Consider the following 25086-nt stretch of genomic DNA (forward strand, 5'->3'; position numbering starts at 1 on the left):
CCACATATATATACTACATGCATACTACATATATGCAACATACATATATACAACATATATACTATATGCATGCAACATACATATATACAACATATATACTACATACAGCATATATACTACATGCATGCAACATACATATATACTACATATATACTACATGCAAACTACATACATACTACATATATATCACATGCATGCAACATGCATACTACATTTCCCACGCAGCTTTTGCCATAAAGTGAGACTAGGGACTTTTTTTACAGTGGCGGAGGAATACAGTGCGAAAGGATACCTACCTCCCGTCATTGGATTCCTGGAGCCCGTAGAGAACGGTAGCATAAGCTGATGCTGCTGTTCTCCACGCAAGATCATCGTGGGACACTCGTGGACTTCTGCGGATCAGGGGTAAGTATATTGGTGGTTTGTTATTTTAATATTTATTCCACAGATGACAATGGCTTTGGGGATCAAAGTGACAAGTGATGGTGAGTATGTACTCTATGTTATATGTACTGTATGTCTATATGTATGTATTACATGAATGTATTGTATGTAGCATATATGTTGCATGCATGTAGTATATATGTAGTATGCATGTTGCATGCATGTGGTATATATGTAGTATGTATGTATGTTGCATGCATGTAGTATATATGTAGTATATATGTAGTATGCATGTTGCATGCATGTGGTATATATGTAGTATGTGTGTAGTATGTATGTTGCATGTAGTATATATGTAGTATATATGTATGTTGCATGCATGTAGTATATATGTGGTATATATGTAGTATGCATGTAGTATATATGTTGTATATATGTATGTTGCATGCATGTGGTATATATGTAGTATGCATGTTGCATGCATGTAGTATATATGTTGTATATATGTATGTTGCATGCATGTGGTATATATGTAGAATGTATGTTGCATGTAGTATATATGTGGTATATATGTAGTATGCATCTATGTTGCATGCATGTAGTATATATGTAGTATGCATGTTGCATGCATGTAGTATATATGTAGTATATATGTAGTATGTATGTTGCATGTAGTATATATGTAGTATATATGTATGTTGCATGCATGCAGTATATATGTGGTATATATGTAGTATGCATGTAGCATATATGTTGTATATATGTATGTTGCATGCATGTGGTATATATGTAGTATGCATGTAGTATATATGTAGTATGTATGTAGTATATATGTATGTTGCATGCATGTAGTATATATGTGGTATATATGTAGTATGCATGTTGCATGCATGTAGTATATATGTTGTATGTATGTAGCATGTATGTAGTATGTATGTTGCATGTATGTAGCATGTATGTAGTATGTAATTTTTTATTTTTTTTTACATTCAACACATTAGCCGGATGATGGGACTACTACTGTCCCATCATTGGCTAATGTGTCAATCACTGTCATGGTAGCAGGCATCGCCCGATGGGACTTGTAGTCCCATCGTACGATGCCTGCACAGACCCCCGCAGCCTGCACAGACCCCCGGACAGTCAGCACAGACCACCGGCAGGCCGGCACAGCCCCCCGGCAGGCCGGTACAGACCCCCGGACAGTCGGCACAGCCCCCCGGCAGGCCGGTACAGACAACCGGACAGTCGGCACAGACCACCGGCACAGACCGCGCATCATGATGACGTCATTTTGGCAGCCAATCAGAGCCACAACAGTGGCTCATTGCATTATGGGAACTTCCGATTCCGATATCCGATATTGAAAAAATATCGGTACTCGGTATCGGAATTCCGATACAGCGAATATCGGCCGATACCCGATATTTGCAGTATTGGAATGCTCAACACTAATAACAACCCTTTTATTCTACTTTTATTCTACTTTATTTAAAGGCCTATAAAAGAGAAAATAATTGGACATATAAATATTTCGTCCTGATACCTTTTATATCAAATTTACAGCAAATGGATATAAAAGTATATCAAACACGACCCTTTTATAACAATTTGATATCAAATTGTATAAAAGGGGCAGGTTTGATACACTTTTATAGGGGCGTGGCACCTGTCAGATTTCTTTTTGACAAGTAATACAGCCCCCTTACTACTTGAGTTTTATGGTGATTAACCAAATCTGATTTCTGGTTAAAACATTTCCCACGTTCTGAACAGGAAAAAGGCTTCTCTCCTGTGTGAGTTCTCTGGTGTCTAACAAAATGTGATTTATGTGCAAAACATTTCCCACATTCTGAACAGGAAAAAGGCTTCTCCCCCGTGTGAGTTTTATGGTGATTAACCAAATCTGATTTCTGGATAAAACATTTCCCACATTCTGAACAGGAAAAAGGCTTCTCCCCTGTGTGAGTTCTATGGTGATAAACCAGTTGTGATTTCCAGTTAAAACATTTCCCACATTCTGAACAGGAAAAAGGCTTCTCCCCTGTGTGAGTTCTATGGTGATTAACCAAATCTGATTTCTGGTTAAAACATTTCCCACATTCTGAACAGGAAAAAGGTTTCTCCTCTGTGTGAATTCTATGGTGATTAACCAAATCTGATTTCTGGTTAAAACATTTCCCACATTCTGAACAGGAAAAAGGCTTCTCCCCTGTGTGAGTTCTATGGTGATTAACCAAATCTGATTTCTGGTTAAAACATTTCCCACATTCTGAACAGGAAAAAGGCTTCTCCCCTGTGTGAGTTCTATGGTGATTAACCAAATTTGATTTCCAGTTAAAACATTTCCCACATTCTGAACAGGAAAAAGGCTTCTCCCCTGTGTGAGTTCTCTGATGTGTAACAAAATGTGATTTCTGTATAAAACATTTCCCACATTCTGAACAGGAAAAAGGCTTCTCCCCTGTGTGAGTTCTATGGTGATTAACCAAATCTGATTTCAGTGTAAAACATTTCCCACATTCTGAACAGGAAAAAGGCTTCTCCCCTGTGTGAGTTCTAAGGTGAATAATCAAATTTGATTTCCGGTTAAAACATTTCCCACATTCTGAACAGGAAAAAGGCTTCTCTCCTGTGTGTGTTCTCGGGTGAGTAACAAAATTTGATTTCTGTATAAAGCATTTCCCACATTCTGAACAGGAAAAAGACTTCTCCCCTGTGTGAGTTCTATGGTGATTAACCAAATCTGATTTCAGTGTAAAGCATTTCCCGCATTCTGAACAGGAAAAAGGCTTCTCCCCTGTGTGAGTTTTCTGGTGTGCAACAAAATGTGATTTCCATGTAAAACATTTCCCACATTCTGAACATGAGAATGACTTCTTTGCTTTAGGAGCAGTTTGTTTTTTATTGCCTCTTTTGTGACTTTGCGTTCCCTTATTACTCAGTAATGAATCAGAAGATGGGACCTGTTTCATAGGATCAGATGACAGATCTTTGCTGTGAATGGATGATGATATATCTGGAGTAACAGCAATCACTTCAGTTGTATCTTGTAGGATCTCAAGATCATCAGATTTAAAAATTGAAGATGTCAGCTGTCCCTCTGATCTCCTGGTACAGTCATCTGCTAAGATAAAAAACAATTATTACTTATTAATAAAATATCCTTGAGTTTTATATTTTTGAACATTTCTACTTAAACTGTCCATTAAATGGCAAGCTATGTAAAAAACTTTAATTATTTACCAAGACAATGACAGTTCACAGTCTAATAGAAAACCTTGTTGGATGAGCCAGTAGTGTGTGGTGTTCAACTGTTGGTTCATTCTGCCTCCCAAATATCGAATAAAAAGAAACCAATCAATGTTATGTAGGCGAAAATAATACCAATTCTCATCTCACAAAAAACAAGTCCCCACTCAGGTCCATCATCTGTCAATGGAAAAACAGAGGTTCCCACACTATTAGTGGCTCAAAGGTTGTTGAAAAGCAACAGAGTTTCTATAAACCAATCCAGCAAAATCCGCTCTCACTTCGGAGTCTTGCAGTGTGCGCAAACAACATTTAGGATCCCTGTATTTAGCAATATTATAGTGAGAAGAACCCACTTAATTTGTGGTGTGTGTCTCCTGGAGCACAATCTGGGCACTATGTGCTGGGTAATAAAATGGCAAATGTGTAATTTTCACTCCAACATCCACTGCGTGTTAATTTCCAGAAAGTTGCTGTGGAGTCAAAATATTCACTCCTCCTACATACGTGGTTAAAATTGTTGGTACCCCTCGTTTAATGACACAAAAACCCACAGTGGTCACAGAAATAACTTGAATCTGACATAAGTAATAATATATCAAAAATCTATGAAAATTAACAACTGAAAGTCAGACATTGCTTTTCATCCATGCTTCCACAGAATTTAAAAAAAATAAAACTCTTGAAATAGGCCTGGACAGAAATGATGGTACCCTTAAGTAAAATATTTTGTTGAACAACCTTTTGAGGCAATTGCTGAAATAAAATGATTCCTGTAACTGTTAATGAGACTTCTGCACCTCTCGACAGGTATTTTGGCCCACTCTTCAAGAGCAAACTGCTCCAGTTGTCTCATCTTTGAAAGTTGCCTTTTCCAGATGGCATGTTTCAGCTCTTTCCAAAGATGCTCATTAGGATTTAGGTCAGAGCTCATAGAAGACCAATTCAGAATAGTCCAATGTTTTCCTCTTAGCCATTCTTGCATGTTTTTAGCTGTGTACTGTGTGTCATTATCCTGTTGCAAGACCCATGACCTGCGACTGAGACCAAGCTTTCTTACACTGGGCAGCACATTTCTCTCTTGAATCCCTTGATAGTCTTGAGATTTCATTGTACCCTGCAGATTCTAGACACCCTGTGCCAGATGCAGCAAAGCAGCCCCAGAACGTAACAGAACCTCCTCCATGTTTCATAGTAGGGATATGATATGTGATATGTGATATGCTTCATTTTTCCACCTGAGAACATAGAGCTGATGTGCCTTGCCATAAAGTTCCATTTTTGTCTTATCTGTCCATAGGACATTCTCCCAGAAGCTTTGTAGCTTGTCAACATGTAGTTTGGCAAATTCCAGTCTGTTTTTTATGATTTTTTTTCAACAATGGTGTCCTCCTTGGTCGTCTCCCATGAAGTCCACTTTGGCTCATACCACGATGGATGGTGTGATCTGACACTGATGTTCCTTGAGCTTGAAGTTCACCTTTAATCTGTTTACAAGTTTTTCTGGGCTATATTACCATTCATATTATCTGTCTCTTTGATTTGTCATCAATTTTCCTCCTGCGGCCACATCCAGGGAGGTTGGCTACAGTCCTATGGAGCTTATGGGTCGCCCTCCCAGGGCTGTGGGGTACTCGGTTCCGGGCCGATTTCAGGGGGATGTGTCACAGCAGCAGTGACCCGGTCCGTGGCCCTGGGCGCCCAATAGTGGGGTGGTTGTTGTAGTGATTTATGTGAATAGTTTGTGACGCCACCTGTGGTGTTCGGCAAGTATGGTGTTAAGCCGACGCTGCATGCAGATCCTCTGGGACTGATGGTGTGTGCAGCATAGATGGAGCAGCTCCCCACAGGTGGAACTGTAGTCCCAGGGCAGTGTAGATGCTGGTGCCCAGATGTAGCAGGGCTGAGTGTGTTGGCTCAGGATGAATGGAGGACACCAGAGATTGTAGTTCCAAGGCTTTACTCACAGTCTGTAGTGCACCCAGGTGCCTGCCTCCGCACTGTGTCCTCTGGGTCAGAGACTCAGTCAACCTCCAGGCAAGATGGAATGCTCTCTTCCAACACTCCGCCAACATGTGCCTTCCTGAACGTCTCCTCTATCGCGCCTTTAATTGTGAAGTACTCCTGTCCTAAGTTACTCTGAAGTGCCTCTTGTCCCGGGTTCCTAAGACCCTTACTTGTATGACAGACAGCTGTAGCCTGATCAGGGATCCTCTACTCTGAGGTCCTGGCTCTCTGCATCCATGTTGCTGTTGTGTCCCAAGTCTATGATGGGAGTAGTGCATTTACAGCCCACTACTCCACCGGTGACTGCTGCAGAACCATAAGTGTTCGTACAACCTCGGGGACCAGGCCCCGGCCTTGCGCTGGAACCTATAGGCTGGGTTCTCTCTCTCTATCCCACGTCCTCTCTGTTCCCTTCTATTTCATTCCATACTTTATCCTTCTTTCTTATGGAAACTGCAGTTACAGGTCTACGTCTTTCTCCTTTCTTCCTTTCCCGTGCCAGCTGGCCCAGATCAATGGGGCAGCTGACGCACTCCTTCCTCCATCCCTTCTTCCAGGGATTCTCACTCCTCTCTGAGTGACTCTCCTACTCCGCCTGCCCTCTTACCAGACTGACCTGAAATCCTACACTTTCCCCTTCTTTTGTATATCTAACTCCACCCATCTCCCAGCACATCTCGTGTTACGAAGCCAGGGACCACGAAAGGTGCTCTGCTACCTTACCAGCATAAAGCATGGATGAGTCTCTGCTGAACTATCCTGTGTGTGGGGTGCAGATGTGGAGTGTGGTTGAGAGCTCCCACCTTACCTGGATGGTGGGGTACCACAAATTAAGAGAAGGTGCAGTACCTCTGTGGCGACCAAGCCTCAGGGGTGCCACACTTACATTTCTGAATAATATGTGCAACTTTAGTCACAAGAATATGAAGCTGCTTGGAGATGGTCTTATAACTTTTACCTGTAATATGTTTGTCTATAATTTTCCTTCTAATCTCATGGGACATCTCTCTTTTTCACTTCCTCTGGTCCATGTTGAGTGTGATACACACCATGTCACCACACAGCACAGTGAGTATCTGTAGCCTCCTCTATACAGGCCACTCACTGATTCCAAGACTGTAGACACCTGTGATGCAAATTAGTGAACACCGCGATTTACACATTCTGTGAAAGCTTGATTGAAAAGCAATGTCTGACTTTCATTTGTTCATTTTCATAGATTTTTTATTTATTATTACTTTTGTCAGATTCAAGTTATTTCTGTGACCATTGTGGGTTATTCTGTCATTAAACGAGGGGTACCAACACTTTTGACCATGTGTGTATAGATTATAACCATCAGTGAATTAATTTATAAAATGGAATCACTTTATGGGGATTTCGACTATTCTGGTTTTCTGTCATTTAGTTATATTAGGGCTTCTGCATATGGTGTGTCCAATCTCATCTGGGATCTGTTCCTGCTGTCCAGCTGGAGTAATCTGCTCCCTACTTCAGCCAATTGGAAAGTACCACACCCTACTAAAGCACAAAGCACATGGCCGGAATCTCCCAGATACAGCGCTGTTCTCCTCAGGTTCAGTCCTCTGTGCTCAGCTTGTGGCTTGTGTATTTGTCTCCTGCTGTGACCGTGGCCCGTTTACTGACTACTCTTGTGTCTTCTGATTCTGTATTCTGCCCTTCTGGTTCTGACCCAGCTACCTGACTATTCTTCTTGCCATCTAACACCACAGAATAGCAGGTGACACCATGGTCCAAGCCTAGGGGTCCCAGTGTAAGTCCAGATCCATGTGAGGGTGTTAAAGGGCGATGAGCAAGGCAATCCTTGTGATGTGGAAAGCAGAGAAGATAGAGCCAAGCATGTTCATGGTGGACATCTTTTGAGCTGCCAGGTGACCATGAACAGTGCTCCCAATACATTGTGTCTGCAAACTATTCCAGCTAGATCTGCATTCAAATAGCTAAATGGCGCTCCTTCCCTTCTGAACACTGCCATGTGCCCAGACAGTAGTGTACAACCGTATGTAGGGTATAGTGAGAAGCTGGAAAATAATTTGTAAGATCCATTTGTTTTCTATTATCCTTTGTGAATAATTTATCACCACATAAAGTGACACACGTCAGATATTAATAATGGGGCCTGATTAGGAACACAAAACTGGCTGCGGGAAGAGGTTAAATCAGAGGATTTTGGACACTACTGTAATCAAACACTGTGACTATAGACAATAACATCTACTGAAATGATCAAACTCCACAGTCTCCATCAGTAATAAATGAGCAGCTAGTGGTGAAACCTCTCTGGGTAATTAGAGTATAGGGCTCGGTGACGTCACAATCTAAACTATCGTAAGGGCCAATATTTTCTGTCAGATGAGTTTCACGAAGAAATATTACACATTTAAAGAGAACTGTGTATAATAGTGCAGAGCTGAGATGTCTTAAAGGGAACCTGTCAGCAGGATTGTGCTCAGTAACCTACAGACACTGTCAGGTCGGCGCCGTTATACTGATTACAATGATACCTGGTGATGAAATCCGTCTTGTGGTTGTTGTTTAATCTGTATTTGTAGTTTTCAGTTAATGATATTCCCGTGCTCTGGGGTGTGGCTGTGGGCAGCATGTGGGCGGGGCTTTATGTGGTGCTCTGATTACATATTCATCTATATTAGCTTATGACTGGTCGCTGATCCCTCACTGACCTGCCCCCATTATTACATAATGCATATAATAGTGTTGATATTATTGGTGATAATGCCTAAAATATTGTGGCTATTCTGAGGCTTAGAAAAAAAATTACATCCAGCAAAATGTCACCAGCGGCGCCAGCGCAGTAGCCTCTATCTCTTACTTATAGATACTACTGCGCAGGCGCCGCCATCACCGGTGACATTTTGCTGCATGTAATACAGATGAATATGTAATCAGAGTACCATATAGAGCACATATTTTTCTTCAAGCGATTTTCTATCTTATCAGCACATTCTACGTTCGCTGTCATTTGGCTTTATCGTTACAGAACTGGGCAGGTAACGGTCAGCGTCTTCTAATGTGAAGGAGAGAATGGCTAATTAAATCAATTATTAACCCTTATATAAGTTCACATATGGTGTACCAAGATGGCGTCTGTATCTTCAGACAACACCCTGGAAGGAATCCCTGGAATGCAGAAGCTGAGATACTGGATACCATATATGGAAGTGAAGCTGAAATGGACCTATCATAGACTGACAGTGGTTACTCAGGAGATTATGTGACGCGCATTTCCTGTCTCTTTGTCTTGAGAATAAACTTCAGTTCTGTGCAAGCCTTTGCTGAGAAAGGAGTAGACATCTAACTCTGTGTTCAGTGTGACTCTTTAAGTGCGCACTCGGCCTATATTGGGTCAGGTACAAGCAATCATATAGATCTTGCTTTAAGGGATCACCCTCACACTAATACCGGGGGGTAGGTGGATCCTCCAGGTTGTAAGTTCTATAGAAAAGCGCTTTCACTGCCCAAAGTCATTTGAACAGTTTTGGGTGGAGGCAAAATGGTGATCATGGTAATACGGCCGGACTACACCATCGATAAAGCAGCCACAGCTGGTGACTGAGAGGAATCTGTGACTTCTCTGCATTCAGTGGTTACTACTCACCTGCGTAGTCATATGTGGGAATCTCCTCTTTACACCGCTCATCATCTCTCACATATGTCTCTGTAGTATTAATATGGGTCAGATCTTCACCCTGAAACAAATATTGTAAAAGTCACAGACAGATGGAGAAGTCCCATCTATGATCAGCTCTAATCCTGCCATCTCCACCGTCCTCATTACACAAGTATAAAACATATAATACTGGTGGATAAAACAAGACTGAGCACAAGACCTTCACAGCCGTCTACACATCATAGGGGAGATCTCCTGACACCTTCTCTCCATCTACCTGATGATCCTGAGGAGCACTGGGATCTTCTTGGTTACAGTCCTGTGGAAGAAGAGGACGGGGACATCTCTCTGGTGTTGTCCTCTTACTGGATAGATCTGGAGGAAACACATACAGGGACTGAATTCATTCTCTACATACAGATAATTATAGGCCGTGTGTATTTAGTCCTGTCTATTACCTGGTGAAGTGAGGGGCTGGGGAACCTCCATTATGACGTTCTTGTACAGATCTCTGTGTCCTTCTAAATACTCCCACTCCTCCATGGAGAAATAGACAGCGACATCCTGACACCTTATAGGAACCTGACACATACAATGATACAGTCATCCCCCGATCCCTTCATAGTGTTACTGTATAATGTCCCAGCATTCCCAGCAGTGTCACCTCTCCAGTCAGCAGCTCAATCATCTTGTAGGTGAGGTCTAGGATCTTCTGGTCATTGATGTCCTCATGGATCAGGGGGTGAGGTGGAGGCCCCGTGATTGGACTCAGGGGTCCTCCACATCCCTCAGACACAGGGTCCTGACAGCGATCACTAGAGGTCTTCACCACTGTGTAGTCCTGGTTATGGAGAGACACAATAATAAATCTCACTACAGACATTTCCAGAGTCCTCACCTCTCCAGTTCTGTCCATCTGTTATTCCCATAGATAAGAATGATGTAATGTGACGTCATCAGAATCTCTCACCTTTCCAGTGAGACGGAAGAGGATCTCTAGGGTGAGGTGTAACATCCTCTCCGCCATCTTGTCTCTGTCCATATCCATCCTTGATGGGTAAATCCGGAAAATTCTCTTTTGTAGAAGATCTTCACTGAGAGGATCCGATATTGTAGAGACCTGAATGAGAAGAAGATGATCCGATGTAACATCATAAGAATCCTGTGTAATAATACAATTACTGGAGATAATAAGGGAAACATATGAGGAGATTTATTATCTTACAGGGTTTAGTTTTCTCCCCTGACATCTACTAATAAAACCTATATATTTAGGCCACAGACAACAAGCAGTTTCCTCCTCGGAGTCGGCAGCTGAACACGTTCCTCATAGACTCATCTTCCATAACGCTAATTCTCGTCTCATTACCGACACTGGAATCGGCATTAGCAATACTGCAGGAGATATTCATTACACGCGACATGAGAAATAACTCCTTCATGATGAGGACGACATCTTCATCTTCTACTGCGGCTCTAGAGACAGATGTGGCCAGAGTCGGTCACTGCCTCCATCCCCACCGGCCGTCTATATGAAGGTTTCCCGTCTTCCCCGCACTGGAATCTTCTCTCCCGTTAGATCTCAGCTCTGAGTCACACACAGAAGTTTGAGGCTTTTCTGGAAGAACAGGACAGGAGAGATCTGAGGCCGATGTCTCCATGTACAGGGTTTCCCCTCGGGATAAGAGGCTTTTCTATCCCTTTCCCCCATTAGAGGGGACACCTGCGGATATCGGGGTCTTTACCGGCTGCAGTCTTGGGGGGATTTACTCGGTAACGTGGACGTTGGACAAACGTCACCATCAATTCCCATCAGAGTGAAGGAACATCGCTCCTCTATTCAGCTCTATGGATCCGGGATGAAATCCACTGCGGCCCCTGCAAGAAAAGAGCGAAGTCTGGTGAGACCCCCGAGGCCGGAGATTTCTACAGCTGCTCTGTGCGCACAGGACCTGTGATGAGGTCACAGGAGGGGAGGAGTCAGGGGTCACATGATCAGGGGCCTCAGTGTGTGCAGGACTCTGCTGTGCTGGTTGTCATGGTGCTGGATGAGGGGAAGTTTATGTGTGGGGTCAGGAGGGGTTTACAGTGTGGATGTAGCAGAGCTGTGTGTGTACAAGGTGTACGGTGCGGAGCCGTGTGTGTACAAGGTGTACGGAGCGGAGCCGTGTGTGTATGAGGTGTACGGAGAGGAGCCGTGTGTGTACGAGGTGTACGGAGCGGAGCCCTGTGTGTACGAGGTGTACGGAGCGGAGCCGCGTGTGTACGAGGTGTACGGAGCAGAGCCGTGTGTGTACGAGGTGTATGGAGCGGAGCCCTGTGTGTGCGAGGTGTACGGAGCGGAGCCGCGTGTGTACGAGGTGTATGGAGCGGAGCCCTGTGTGTACGAGGTGTACGGAGCGGAGCCGTGTGTGTACGAGGTGTACGGAGCGGAGCCGTGTATGTACGAGGTGTACGGAGCGGAGCCGCGTGTGTACGAGGTGTACGGAGCGGAGCCGTGTGTGCGAGGTGTACGGAGTGGAGCCCTGTGTGTGCGAGGTGTACGGAGCGGAGCCGCGTGTGTACGAGGTGTACGGAGCGGAGCCGCGTGTGTGTACGAGGTGTACGGAGCGGAGCCGTGTGTGTACGAGGTGTACGGAGCGGAGCCGTGTGTGTACGAGGTGTACGGAGCCGAGCCGCGTGTGTACGAGGTGTACGGAGCGGAGCCGCGTGTGTGTACGAGGTGTACGGAGCGGAGTCGTATGTGTACGAGGTGTACGGAGCGGAGCCGTGTGTGTACGAGGTGTACGGAGCCGAGCCGCGTGTGTACGAGGTGTACGGAGCGGAGCCGCGTGTGTACGAGGTGTACGGAGCGGAGCCGTGTGTGTACGAGGTGTACAGAGCGGAGCCGTGTGTGCGAGGTGTACGGAGCGGAGCCGTGTGTGTACGAGGTGTACGGAGCGGAGCCGTGTGTGTACGAGGTGTACGGAGCGGAGCCCTGTGTGTACGAGGTGTACGGAGCGGAGCTGTGTGTGTACGAGGTGTACGGAGCGGAGCCGTGTGTGTACGAGGTGTACGGAGCGGAGCCGTGTGTGTACGAGGTGTACAGAGCGGAGCCGTGTGTGCGAGGTGTACGGAGCGGAGCCCTGTGTGTACGAGGTGTACGGAGCTGATCTGTGTGTGTATGAGGTGTACGGAGCGGAGCCGTGTGTGTACGAGGTGTACGGAGCAGATCTGTGTGTGTACGAGGTGTACGGAGCGGAGCCGTGTGTGTACGAGGTGTACGGAGCGGAGCCGTGTGTGTACAAGGTGTACAGAGCGGATCTGTGTGTGTACGAGGTGTACGGAGCGGAGCCGTGTGTGTACGAGGTGTACGGAGCGGAGCCGTGTGTGTACAAGGTGTACAGAGCGGATCTGTGTGTGTACGAGGTGTATGGAGCGGAGCTGTGTGTGTACGAGGTGTACGGAGCAGAGCCGTGTGTGTACGAGGTGTACGGAGCAGAGCCGTGTGTGTACGAGGTGTACGGAGCAGAGCCGTGTGTGTACGAGGTGTACGGAGCGGAGCCGCGTGTGTATGAGGTGTACAGAGCGGATCTGTGTGTGTACGAGGTGTACGGAGCGGAGCTGTGTGTGTACGAGGTGTACGGAGCAGAGCTGTGTGTGTACGAGGTGTACGGAGCGGAGCCGTGTGTGTACGAGGTGTACGGAGCGGAGCCGTGTGTGTACGTGTGAATTTCTGTGCAATAACTAATTTCCCTTTATCCCCACTTTTCAATTTGTGTTAAAACTACCGTAGTTTTAGGACTATAAGACGCTTGAGGAAAATGGGGGGGTGAGTCTTATAGTCTGGATGTACCGGCTCTGGATGTGGTGGGAAGGTGGGGGAACGGCAGATGGTCACAGGAGGCTGGAGCCGGTGGCTGCGGCAAACTCGTGTTCCTGCTGCTAAAGAGAAATGAATATTCACTGCATTCCATGCCCATGGGCTTGGAGGACAATGAATATTCATTTCTCTTTAATAATAGTGTCTTGATCTGATTACCCCCCCCAAACCCGGTCCTGGTATGCATGGCCCCATCCTTATAATTGGCCCACACCCCCATCCCCATCCTGGTATGCATGGCTGTTGTGAACACTTGTTACCTGGCTTCTGAGTTTGGGCTCCCTCTGGTGGTTGCTGCAGGTAATGGAGCTGGTCGGGTTGACAAAAGTCAATCACCTGAAGATGATGATTGGAGGTCAGGTGTTACAGACTGGGAAGATTTAAGTGAGCAACCTTCCCTCAATTGTTGCTGGTGATTTGGTTTCTTCCTGTGCATTTGGAAGTCTGCCTGCCCCCTGCTTGGTCCTGCATCGTTCAGATAAGTCATTTGTTTGCTGGAATCTTTTTGCATTTGATCCAGTTTTTGCCTTTCTCTGATTTCTGCTTTGCAGGTGTTAGTTCAGCCTTGTTCCCTGCGGGGACCTGTGCTGGACCCTGTTGTGAACTCATTTTCTGGTCTATCAGTTGTGAGTTCTCCTTCCGGGCTCCCTCTGGTGGTAACAGGAGGTAGTGAGGTTGATTTAATTAGTAGAGATCTGCCACCTCATGATGAGGATAACGATTGGATCTCTGGAATCTCAGACTGTATTTAAGACAGCCGACGCCCTATTCTGGTGCTGGTGATTCCTTCTGGCTTTTCAGGTCTTGGTTTTCAGCTCTGTTCCAGTCATCTCAAGCTAAGTGTTTCTGCTAATGTTCACACTTGATTTTGTTTGTCTATTCAGTTTTTTGTGTGGTCAGCCAGCCCCGGCTGGGGCTGTGCTGAATTTCCACTCTTGTTTATCTGTATTTGCCAATTTGCTTTTTGTCCCTTATTAGATTGGCCTCTTTTTTGCTCTGTCTCAGAATATTTCAGAGTGCTGATTGTTGTGAGTTGATTTTTCCCTTCACCATTGAGGTCTGATGAACTCCCTCCTCTAGTGAAGGAAGGTAGTGAGACTGATTACCAAACACCTGGGCAGCTAGATGATGACTGGGTGGCTGGAATTGAGGACTGGATATAAGGCTGCCGACGCCCTTCTTCCTGGCTGGTGATTTTCCTGCTGGATTCTTGGAGACCAGTCTGATTCCTGCATCTCAAAGCTAAGTTTTTTCTGCTCTGCTTTGTACTCTTCAGTTTTGTTTTTGTTTTGCCTTGTTTTTTGGGAGTTCTGCCATCCCCGGCCGGGGGTGAGCTGAATTCCATTTTTGTCTCTGATCTGTTGATATTTTGTTCTGTCTTCAGAATATACCTGAGTGCTGATATAGTCTTTTGAAGCCTAGCGACTTCAGGGCCTGTTTTTCCTATCAGTCGGTTGGCTCATTTTGATAGGGTTTTTGCGGATGGCAGACAGCAGCTTTCCTATCCTGTCCAATGTAGTTAGCTTGGGCCCCATCATTTGCTCAACCTATCTTTCTATCTGTGTTAGTGTTTTCATCTTGCTTCACCGTCATTATATGTTGGGGGCTGCCTATTGCTTTGGGGTCTGCTCTGGGGCAGTTTAGTTTTTCCCCTTTCTGTCTTTAGGCTATATAGTTCTCCGGCTGTGATCGAGGGGTCTAGGGCACCGTAGGAACCCCCCACGGCTACTGCTAGTTGTTGTGGATAGGTTCAGGGGTCTGAAATCCGATAGCTGCCAACCTCTCTGGTTTTTCTGGACTTAGCTGGTATTTTGTTTTTTTCCTCCTTCGGTGACTCATCATAACAGCTGATATAGTGGGAGAAGTCTAGTGTCTTCAGGGTTAATTTTGTTATCAGAAGTGTTGGACATTATTTTTGTAGGGTTTTTGGGCAGATTGCAGACAGTCTTTCCTTTCCTGTCCTTTCTAGTTAGTTTGGGCCCCATCGTTTGCTCAGCCTATTTTCCTGCCTGTGTTTGTGTTTTCATCTTGTTTCACCGTCAATACATGTGTGGGGGCTGTCTATTCCTTTGGGGTCTGATCTGGGGCAGTTAGTTTTCCCCTTTTCTTGCTTTAGGCTTATTTAGTCCTCCGGCTGTGACGAGGCATCTAGATTCATCGTATGAACGCTCCACGGCTGCTGCTAGTTGTGTGGTTAGGGTCAGGGGTCTGCAATCTGCATAGTTACCAAAGTCTTTGGTTATCTGTGACTTAGCTTGTTTAGTTTTCCTCCTCGGTGACCCATTCATAACAGGACCTTGTTCCATATGCCACAGCTCATATCAGTGTGTTCAGTATTGCTAATCCCCTGCTATGTCAGTATCTTTTGTTTTGCTTCCAGTTCACACCAGAATTCTGATCTAGTGGGGGACAAGTCGTGTGGCCTCAGTATTTTTGCATATCATACGTGTTGGATTTTTCTTAGGGTTTTTGCGTGATTGCAGACAGTATCTTTCTTGTCCTGTTTTATCTAGATAGTTTGGGCCCCATCATTTGCTTACTCTATTTTCTACCTGTGTTTTGTGCCTCATCTTTTCTCATCGGCAATATATGTTCGGGGGCTATCTATTCCTTTGGGGTTCTACTCCAGGGCAGTTTAGCTTTCCCCTTTCTTGCTTTAGGCTTAGTTAATGCTTTGGCTGTGCTGAGGCATCTAGGGCCTCGTAGGTACGTCCCATGGCTAATTCTAGTTGTGTTGTCAGTTTTGGGGTCTGCAATCTTGCAATCTTCTTAGTTACCAACCTTTCTGGTTATCTGGTTGCCTAGCCTATTCCCCAGCTATCCTGCTCGGTTACCTAATCATAACACATGGCCCCATCAGAAAACATTAAAAATGCAAACCATTACACTTACCTACCCCGCGCTTCCTCACAGCGTCCTGCTTCGGTGCTAGCAACTGCTATATGCTTGTAAGCAGCACTTGGCAGGGACGTCATGCGCTGCTCACAAGCAGAGCACAGATGCCAGGACTGTGCACGCAAAGGGCAGTGAGTATTCATTGCTCTTCAGTAGCGCACAGTGTCAGCAACTAGCTTCCTGCTGCTACCAGTGGTCACATGTGCCGTTACTTAAGAGAAATGAATATTCATGAATACGCACTGTTCCCAGCGCTGCTTACAAGCATAAAGCAGTTACTGGCACCGGAGCAAGAGGCTGCAAGGGAGCACTGGGTAGGTAAGTGTAATGGTTTGTTTTTTACTGTTTTCTGATAGGGCCATGCATACCAGGATAGGAATGGGGGTGGGGGCCACTTATAGGTATGGGACCCTGCATACCAGGACAAGATGGGGCTGTAGGTTACCAGCAGGTGCGTTGGATGCAGTGACGAGCAGGGGGCAGAGCAAGTGTTAATGGGTGTCTTTTTATAACCAGAGAAAAAGATAACAATGCTTTCCCCATGCAGGGAGTTAATATATACAAGATGCACAAAAGTTTTGCGCGGACAAGTATGTGGAAGTTCAGTATTATGCAGTGACAGCTTGACTTCACCTGTCAACAATGGTAACAACGAAAAAAGAATTGCTAATGACGGGAGAGGAAAAAACAGTAGGGTTCAACTTATCAGACTCTGTCGTCCGAAGGGAGGTGGTTGAAAGATTCCACGATGGCGCCACAGATGGCGCGTCACGTTGAGGAAGCGGTCCTGGATGAACCGGAGGCACTCTCTCTTAGCGGTGAAGAAGAGTCCAGGACCTTTTGGTGGGCTGCTGTATGTCCAGGTACCGGTGGCTGTTGTTTCGGCGGATGAGGTGGAGGCTTCTGGTATCAAGGCTGCAGCCGCGGATGTAAAGTCAAAGTCTCCGACGGGAGCCGTGAACTCTACACTGTCTGCTGTCAAGTGTTGCACACTACGGTCAGCGCTTGCTGCCTGCGGTCACGTAGGGTCGGCGTCCGGCAGCGGTAAGCGGTCACTGGTGCTGTTGCTGGATATTGGGGGGTGCGCACTCAAGCGCAGTCTGTCGTCAGTAGTGTTACCTGCTGGGAGGGAGCAAACTTTCCTCTGCTGCACCTCCTGTCTTCCCGCCAGAAACCCCAAGTTCCGGCACACCCCCCTTTTTATATCAGACCCACCCTTTGTAGCAGAGGTCACAGGTCTGTCCCGGTCAGGTTCTCTGTCCCCCTGCCACACTAGTGGCAGTTCCAATGGTTACGGCCCACAGACACTGTTGCCTTTATTGTTCTGGTCCTTCCTCCTACAGGGCCATGCATACCAGGATAAGGATGGGGCCATGCATACCAGGATAGGGCTGATGGGACCATGCATACTAGGACGAGATAGGGGACCCTGCATACCAGGATAGGGATGGGACCATGTATACTAGGACAAGATGGGACCATGTATACTAGGACGAGATGGTGGCCCTGCATACCAGGATGAGATGGGGCCCTGCATAGCAGGATAGGGATGATGGGGCCATGCATACCAGGATAGAGATGAGGTGGCATGCATACTAGGATTAGATGGGGGGCCCTGCATACCAGGATGGGGATGGGACCATGCACACCAGGATAGGGATGAGGGATACATGCATACGAGGATGGGGATGGGGCCAATCATACCAGGATAGGGATGAGGGATCCATGCATGCCAGGATAGGGATAAGGTGGCCTTGCATACCAGGGTAGGGATGAGGGGGCCAAGTGTATCAGAATGGGGAGGAGGGGACCATATATACCAGGATAGGGGATATTAAGTACAGAATTGACCACATTTTTTGATTCAATTTGTTTTTCCTAATTTTCTCCTCTAAAACCTAGGTGCGTCTTATGGTGCAAAAAATACGGTAAGTGTGAATTTTCTGTACAATAACAGAGTTTCCCTTTAGCCTGAAATTTCAATTTCTTTTAAAACCAACTAACTTCAAGGAGGATTGTGATAATCTCCAGGACAAACATTCCACCTGTGCCATGATATATCTCTAAGCTGTGCGTGGCTGATGGCTGTAATATACATTTATCCACACCTGCAGGAGATGTGTTGGCTCCAGTCCTGGTGTCATAGATTTACTAAACGTCATGAATTCCATTATGTTTTCCATCCTAAGGAATTCAGATAACTGCACAATCTCTCCTGAAATGGGGGCGCTAATACTTTCTCTACTCTTCTGGTCAGGACTCACAGTGGCTCCAATGGTCCACCATAAATGAGTGCAACTTGTACATATGTTGTTGTTGGGGATGTAACATAATTTTTTATTCTGCGTCTTTTTTTAACCTGTTCATTCTGTATGATAGTTTGATTGTGGTGGGATCGGCCTTCCTGCCTAATGTGAGTCTGTAACTCCCTGATAGTCTTGAAAAAAATCTCTCCATTGCTGCTTTCAAATGCCTAAGATCTAAATTTAAAGGGAGCCTGTCAGCAGGATTGTGCACAGTAACCTACAGACACTGTCAGGTCAGCGCCGTTATACTGATTACAATGATACCTGGTGATGAAATCCGTCTTGTGGTTGTTGTTTAATCTGTATTTGTAGTTTTCAGTTAATGAGATTCTCGTGCTCTGGGGAGGGGGTGTGGGCGGGGCTTTATGTGGTGCTCTGATTACATATTCATCTGTATTGGCTTATGACAGGTCGCTGATCCCTCACTGACCTGCCCCCATTATTACATAATGCATATAATAATGTTGATATTATTCTTGACAATGCCTATAATATTGTGGCTATTGTGAGGCTTAGAAAATAAAAATTTACAAATGACACTGGCGGCACCTGTCCAGTAGCATCTATCTCTTACTTATAGATGGTACTGTGCAGGCGCTGCCATTTTTCTGGATGTAATTTTTTTATGTAAAATAGGGGGCAGGTCACTGAAGGAATTAGTGTCATAAGCCAATACAGATGAATATGTACACAGAGCACCACATAAAGCCCCGCCCACAGCCCCGCCCCAGAGCCACTCCCACAACCCCACCCTGAAGCACGAGAATCTCATTAACTGAAAACTACAAATATAGATTCAACAGTAACCTGCCCGCAGCTGCCCAGAAAAGATACATCTATTAGATGCGCCAACTCCGACGCTTCTCCTGGGTCTTCCCACTTGTCCTGTAGCGGTGGCAAGTGGGGTTCATATTTGTATATTTGTGTGGTTGATGTCACCCTTTTATTGTCAGGTGACATCAAGCCCACGGCTTAGTAATGGAAAGGTGTCTATCCATTACGAACCCCATAGTTACATGGTAAATAAAGACACAGCCAGAATAAAGTCTTTTATTAGAAATAAAACAAAACAGTTTTCCTTTTTCAGAAATAACAAACACAGTTATACTCACCAACACCTAAGTGGTAAGAGCCGGGCAAAGCGCCAGAATTGGTGCATCTAATAGATGCCTTTTCTGGGCAGCTGTGGGCTGTTATTTTTAGGCAGGGGGTCAATATCCATGGCCCCTTACAAGCCTGAGAATACCAGCCCCCCAGTTGTCAGCTTTAGCAAGGTTGGTTGTCAAAAATGGAGGGGAACTCCACGCTGTTTTTTAAATTATTTATTCTTGATAACCAGCCTTGCTGAAGCTAACAGCTGAGGATTGCAGCCCCCAGTTGTGAGTTTTGCCAGAGAGGTTATAGAAAATACAGGGGAACCCACACGATTTTTTTCATTCATTTATTTAGTTATAGCGCAGGCGGTGGGTGAGGAATACTCCCGTCATCCGCTCCTGATGTCACTGTACTTAGCAGCAGCAGGTGTAGGTTGATGGGAGTAATAGTCCCAAAAGCCCGCACCTACTATCATCATTCTGACTTTAATATAACTCTCATCATTCTCCCCGCCGGCAGAGCAGAGGAGAATGATGAGAGCGTCTTCAGCACCCGCCACCGGGGAACAGCGCTTACTGTACCGCTTCTTCCCTGCCGGCCATCCATGTGGTACTGATGCTGTACACGGGTGGCACACGGTTGTCACACATGTGCCACAAGTATTACACAAATGGACATCTCTGGTACCATTTTTTACGGTACCGGAAATATCAGGACGTGTGAAACCGGCCTTATACACAGTTCTCTTTAAATGCCTAATATTTCTTCTTGAAACTCATCTGACAGAAAATATTATTGGCGCTTACGATAGTATAGATTGTGAAGTCTCCGAGACCCATACTCTAATTACACCAGAGAGGTTTCACCACTAGTTACTCATTTATTACTGATGGAGACTGTGGAGTTTGATCATTTCAGTAGTTCCTAATCAGGCCCCATTATTAATATCTGACGTGTGTCACTTTATGTGGTGGTAAGTTTGGAATTCTTCACAAAGGATAATAGGAAACAAATTGATCTTACAAATTATTTTCCAGCTTCGCACTATACCCTACATACGGTTGTACACTACTGTCTGGGCACATGGCAGTGTTCAGAAGGGAAGGAGCGCCATTTAGCTATTTGAATGCAGATCTTGCTGGAATAATTTGCAGACACAATGTATTGGGAGCACTGTTCATGGTCACCTGGCAGCTCAAAAGATGTCCACCATGAACATGCTTGGCTCTATCTTCTCTGCTTTCCATATCCCAAGGATTGCCTTGCTCATCGCCCTTTAACACCCTTACATGGAATCTGGACTTACACTGGGACCCCTAGGCTTGGACCATGGTGTTACCTGCTATTCTGTGGTGTTAGATGGCAAGAAGAATAGTCAGGTAGCTGGGTCAGAACTAGAAGGACAGAATACAGAATCAGAAGACACAAGAGTAGTCAGTAAACGGGCCACGGTCACAACAGGAAATAAATACACAAGCCGCAAGCTGAGCACAGAGGACTGAACCAGAGGAGAACAGCGCTGTCTCTGGCAGATTCCGGCCATGTGCTTTGTGCTTTAGTAGGGTGTGGTACTTTCCAATTGGCTGAAGTAGGGAGCAGATTACTCCAGCTGGACAGCAGGAACAGATCCCAGATGAGATTGGACACACCATATTCAGAAGCCCTAATATAACTAAATGACAGAAAACCAGAATAGTCGAAATCCCTATAAAGTGATTCCATGTTATTAATTAATTCACTGAGGGTTATAATCCTTAGGAGGAGTGAATATTGTGACTCCACAGCCACTTTCCAGAAATTAACACGCAATGGATGTTGGAGAGTGAAAATTACACATTTGCCATTTTATTACCCAGCACATAGTGCCCAGATTGTGCTCCAGGAGACACACACCACAAATTAAGTGGATTCTTCTCACTATAATATTGCTAAATACAGGGATCCTAAATGTTGTTTGCGCACACTGCAAGACTCCGAAGTGAGAGCGGATGTTGCTGGATTGGTTTATAGAAACCTTGTCGCTTTTCAGCAGCCTTTGAGCCACTAATAGTGCGGGAACCTCTGTTTTTCCATTGACAGATGATGGACCTGAGTGAGGACTTGTTTTTTGTGAGATGAGAAGTGGTATTATTTTCGCCTACATAACATTGATTGGTTTCTTTTAATTCGATATTTGGGAGGCAGAATGAACCAACAGTTGAACACCGCACACTACTGGTTCATCCAACAAGGTTTTCTATTAAGGCCCTTTTACATTTAGCGATGCACCAGCGATCCGACCAGCGATCCGACCCGGTCAGGATCGCTGGTGCATCGCTAGTGAGCTGTCACACAGGCAGACCTCACAGCGATGCAGCAGCGACGCAGCGCACGATACTCACCTTTCAGACACAGCGATCCTGACGTCCTCCCACCCGCCTCCACGCGTCGCTCGTCGTCACAGCAGGAAGCTGGCGACGAGAAATGGAGCCGCCCGATCTCGCGCGATCAGCGATGGACAGCGGGGGAGCCGGTCGGAGGTAAGTATCACACATAGCGATATCGCTAGCAATATCGCTATAACGTCACAAAATCAGTGACGTTATAGCAATATTGTTAGCGATACTGCTATGTGTAAAACCCCCTTTAGACTGTGAACTGTCATTGTCTTGGTAAATAATTAAAGCTTTTACATAAACTGTCCATAAAAATGGCAAGCTAAGTAGAAATGTTCAAAATTATAAAACTCAAGGATATTTTATTAATAAATAATAATTGTTTTTTATCTTAGCAGATGACTGTACCAGATCAGAGGGACAGCTGACATCTTCAACTTTTAAATCTGATGATCTTGAGATCCTACAAGATACAACTGAAGTGATTGCTGTTACTCCAGATATATCATCATCCATTCACAGCAAAGATCTGTCATCTGATCCTATGAAACAGGTCCCAAAAGAGGCATTAAAAGAGGCATTAAAAAACAAACTGCTCCTAAAGCAAAAAAGCGTTTTTCATGTTCAGAATGTGGGAAATGTTTTAACAAGAAATCACATTTTGTTACGCACCAAAGAACTCACACAGGGGAGAAGCCTTTTTCCTGTTCAGAATGTGGGAAATGTTTTAACAATAAATCAGATTGTGTTAAGCACCAGAGAACTCACACAGGGGAGAAACCATTTTCATGTTCAAAATGTGGGAAATGTTTTAGCAGAAAATCATATTGTGTTAAGCACCAGAGAACTCACACAGGGGAGAAGACTTCTTCCTCTTCAGAATGTTGGAAATGTTTTAACAATAAATCAGATTGTGTTAAGCACCAGAGAACTCACACAGGGGAGAAGACTTCTTCCTCTTCAGAATGTGGGAAATACTTTAACCAGAAAGCGCTTCTTGATCGCCATCAGATCAGTCACACAGAGGAGAAGCCTTTTTCATTTTCATAATGTGGGAAATATTTTACTTGGAAATCAACTGTTAATAAACATCAGAGATGTCACATAGGGGAGAAGACTTTTTTATGTTCATAATGTTCGAATAGTTTTAACCAAAATTGAATCTTCTTAAATGGGTTGTTTCTTGTCATTCCTCATGTTTGCTAACAAAAGGATTAAACTAAACTTTATTAATTCCAAATGTAAAACTATACCCATAATTCACCCCCTGAAGGTTAGTCAGAAAGTGAGTAATAGAAAAAACATATACCCCACGTCTCAGTATATAGGGTGAGGTGACGTATACACACTCACTCTCCAAGCCTCTCATTTCTACGGGTTTCATCGTCCTCACCAAAGACGACTCATCAGTAGAATATTTAATATTGATCTATACTCAAGCGAGACTAAACGAAAAAAAAACAACCTAAAATCATGTATCATGTTATTCAAAACAGTTGGAAAACTAGCCCCATATTGGCAGATACCAGACCTCAAACTATATACTTTGGAAGTTTATAAGCCCCTCCAGTGTCAGGAATAGATAGTATGATTTTGAATTTACCTAATGACTGCAATGAAACAATTTAATAATTTAAAGGGGTGTGAATACTTTCCATACCCGCTGTATCAGTAAAAATAACTCATCTTTATTAGGTAAAGTATAAAAGAATTGCGCCATTTTCCGATACCCGTTGTGTCTCCATTTTTCATGATGTCGGATTGGGTGAAGGCTTATTTTTTGTGTGCCGAGCTGACATTTTTAATTGGATACCATTTTGGTGCAGATACGATCTTTTGGTCATCCTTTATTGCTTTTTAATGTTGCGGCGATGAAAAAAAAGTAATTGTGGCATTTTGACATTTTTTCTCTTTACGACATTTAGCGATCAGGTTAATTCTCATTTATGATTCTGTACAAAAGAGAAAAAAGTGATGGCAGTCACCGTTCTGTCATGAAAATTCTTTATTGATTAAAAGGCATTGGCACAGGAGGAACGTACAGAGAGGACCGTTGACGCGCAAGTGCATGAAATGGCCACCGTCCACTCTCTGTACGTTCCTCCTGTGCCAATGCCTTTTAATCAATAAAGAATTTTCATGACAGAACGGTGAGTGCCATCACTTTTTTTCTCTTTTGTACATAATCAGATTACATGTTTGCTTCTCTGGATTGAGCACCCGTTCGGATGGTAGTTTGGCGGTCGGTCCAGGTGTGTGATTTTGGACTTGAATAGCAGTCATGAAACTGCTTAGAGGTTAAGGAGCAGTGCCGAATCTTCTGTCTTTCTATGTATTTAATTCTCTTTTATATTGATAGATCAGGCGATTGTGAACGCGGCTATAACAAATACGTGTGTGTTTGATTTTTTTATTGTTTTATTTTGAAAGGGAGGTGATTTGAACTTTTATATTTTTTAAAATATTTTTTAAACTTTTTTTTTTTTACTTTTGGCATTGTGAAGACATACAGCATTGTATCTTAATTAACCAGACGACTATTTTTTAGCAAATGAAGAATAGAATGTTATCTGTATGTTGGCTTTAACCCTTTCACGACCTTTGACGCCACGTAGGCGTCATGAAAAGTCGTGCCAGAACGACCCATGACGCCTATGTGGCGTCATGATTTTAAAGCCCCCCTACGGGTCGGGTGACCTAGGTCACTGAAAGGTCACCCGACCCGCAGATACAGGGGGCTTTGTTCTGCACCACAGGGGGCGTGGCTTCGCCCCCACATGGCTACGATCGCTCTGATTGGCTGTTAAAAGTGAAACAGCCAATCAGAGCGATAGTAATATTTCATCAATGAAAATTGATGAAATATTACAGTCCAGCCATGGCCGATGCTGCAGTAGCATCGGACATGGTTGGAGACCGTGATCCGACCCCCCCCCACGGCTCACGGGGCCGATCAGCCCCCGATACCGACTGACGGCGGCAATGTGCCGCCGCCATCATTATCGGCTCCCCTCCCCTTCTCTGTGTTCCCCCCACCTTCCGACCCCCCCGGGACCTCCGATGTCCCTCTCCGCCTCCCGGTGTCCCGCGGTCCCGGACCATGGGCGCCGCCATCTTGAAAATGGCGGGCGCATGCGCAGTCCGCCCGCCGGCTGAAATTTCCCTTCATTCTATTTTGATCACTGTGATAAACTCTCAAAGTGGTCAAAATAGAATGAAAAGTAAATCCCCCGTTTATCACCCCCATAGGCAGGATCAACT

The 25086-nt window shown here is 44.9% G+C and overlaps 2 protein-coding genes across 2 annotated transcripts in view; one reads left to right on the forward strand and one right to left on the reverse strand.

Moving 5' to 3' along the window:
• LOC141063248 (gastrula zinc finger protein XlCGF66.1-like) overlaps positions 1–25086 on the forward strand; it is an 815244-nt gene that overhangs the window by 756063 nt on the left and 34095 nt on the right. The gene's annotated exons all lie outside the window — the stretch shown is intronic.
• LOC141063305 (uncharacterized) lies at positions 1589–24822 on the reverse strand. Its single transcript, XM_073557361.1, has 2 exons — positions 24771–24822; positions 1589–3508 (listed from the first exon to the last, which is right to left on the reverse strand). Exons 1-2 carry the CDS (start codon positions 24820–24822, stop codon positions 2037–2039), a joined length of 1524 nt encoding a protein of 507 aa, XP_073413462.1. The 3' UTR covers positions 1589–2036.

The sequence above is a fragment of the Dendrobates tinctorius genome, unplaced genomic scaffold, assembly GCF_039654945.1.
Source record: "Dendrobates tinctorius isolate UK_male_01 unplaced genomic scaffold, ASM3965494v1 ptg000249l, whole genome shotgun sequence".
Taxonomy (NCBI): domain Eukaryota; kingdom Metazoa; phylum Chordata; class Amphibia; order Anura; family Dendrobatidae; genus Dendrobates; species Dendrobates tinctorius.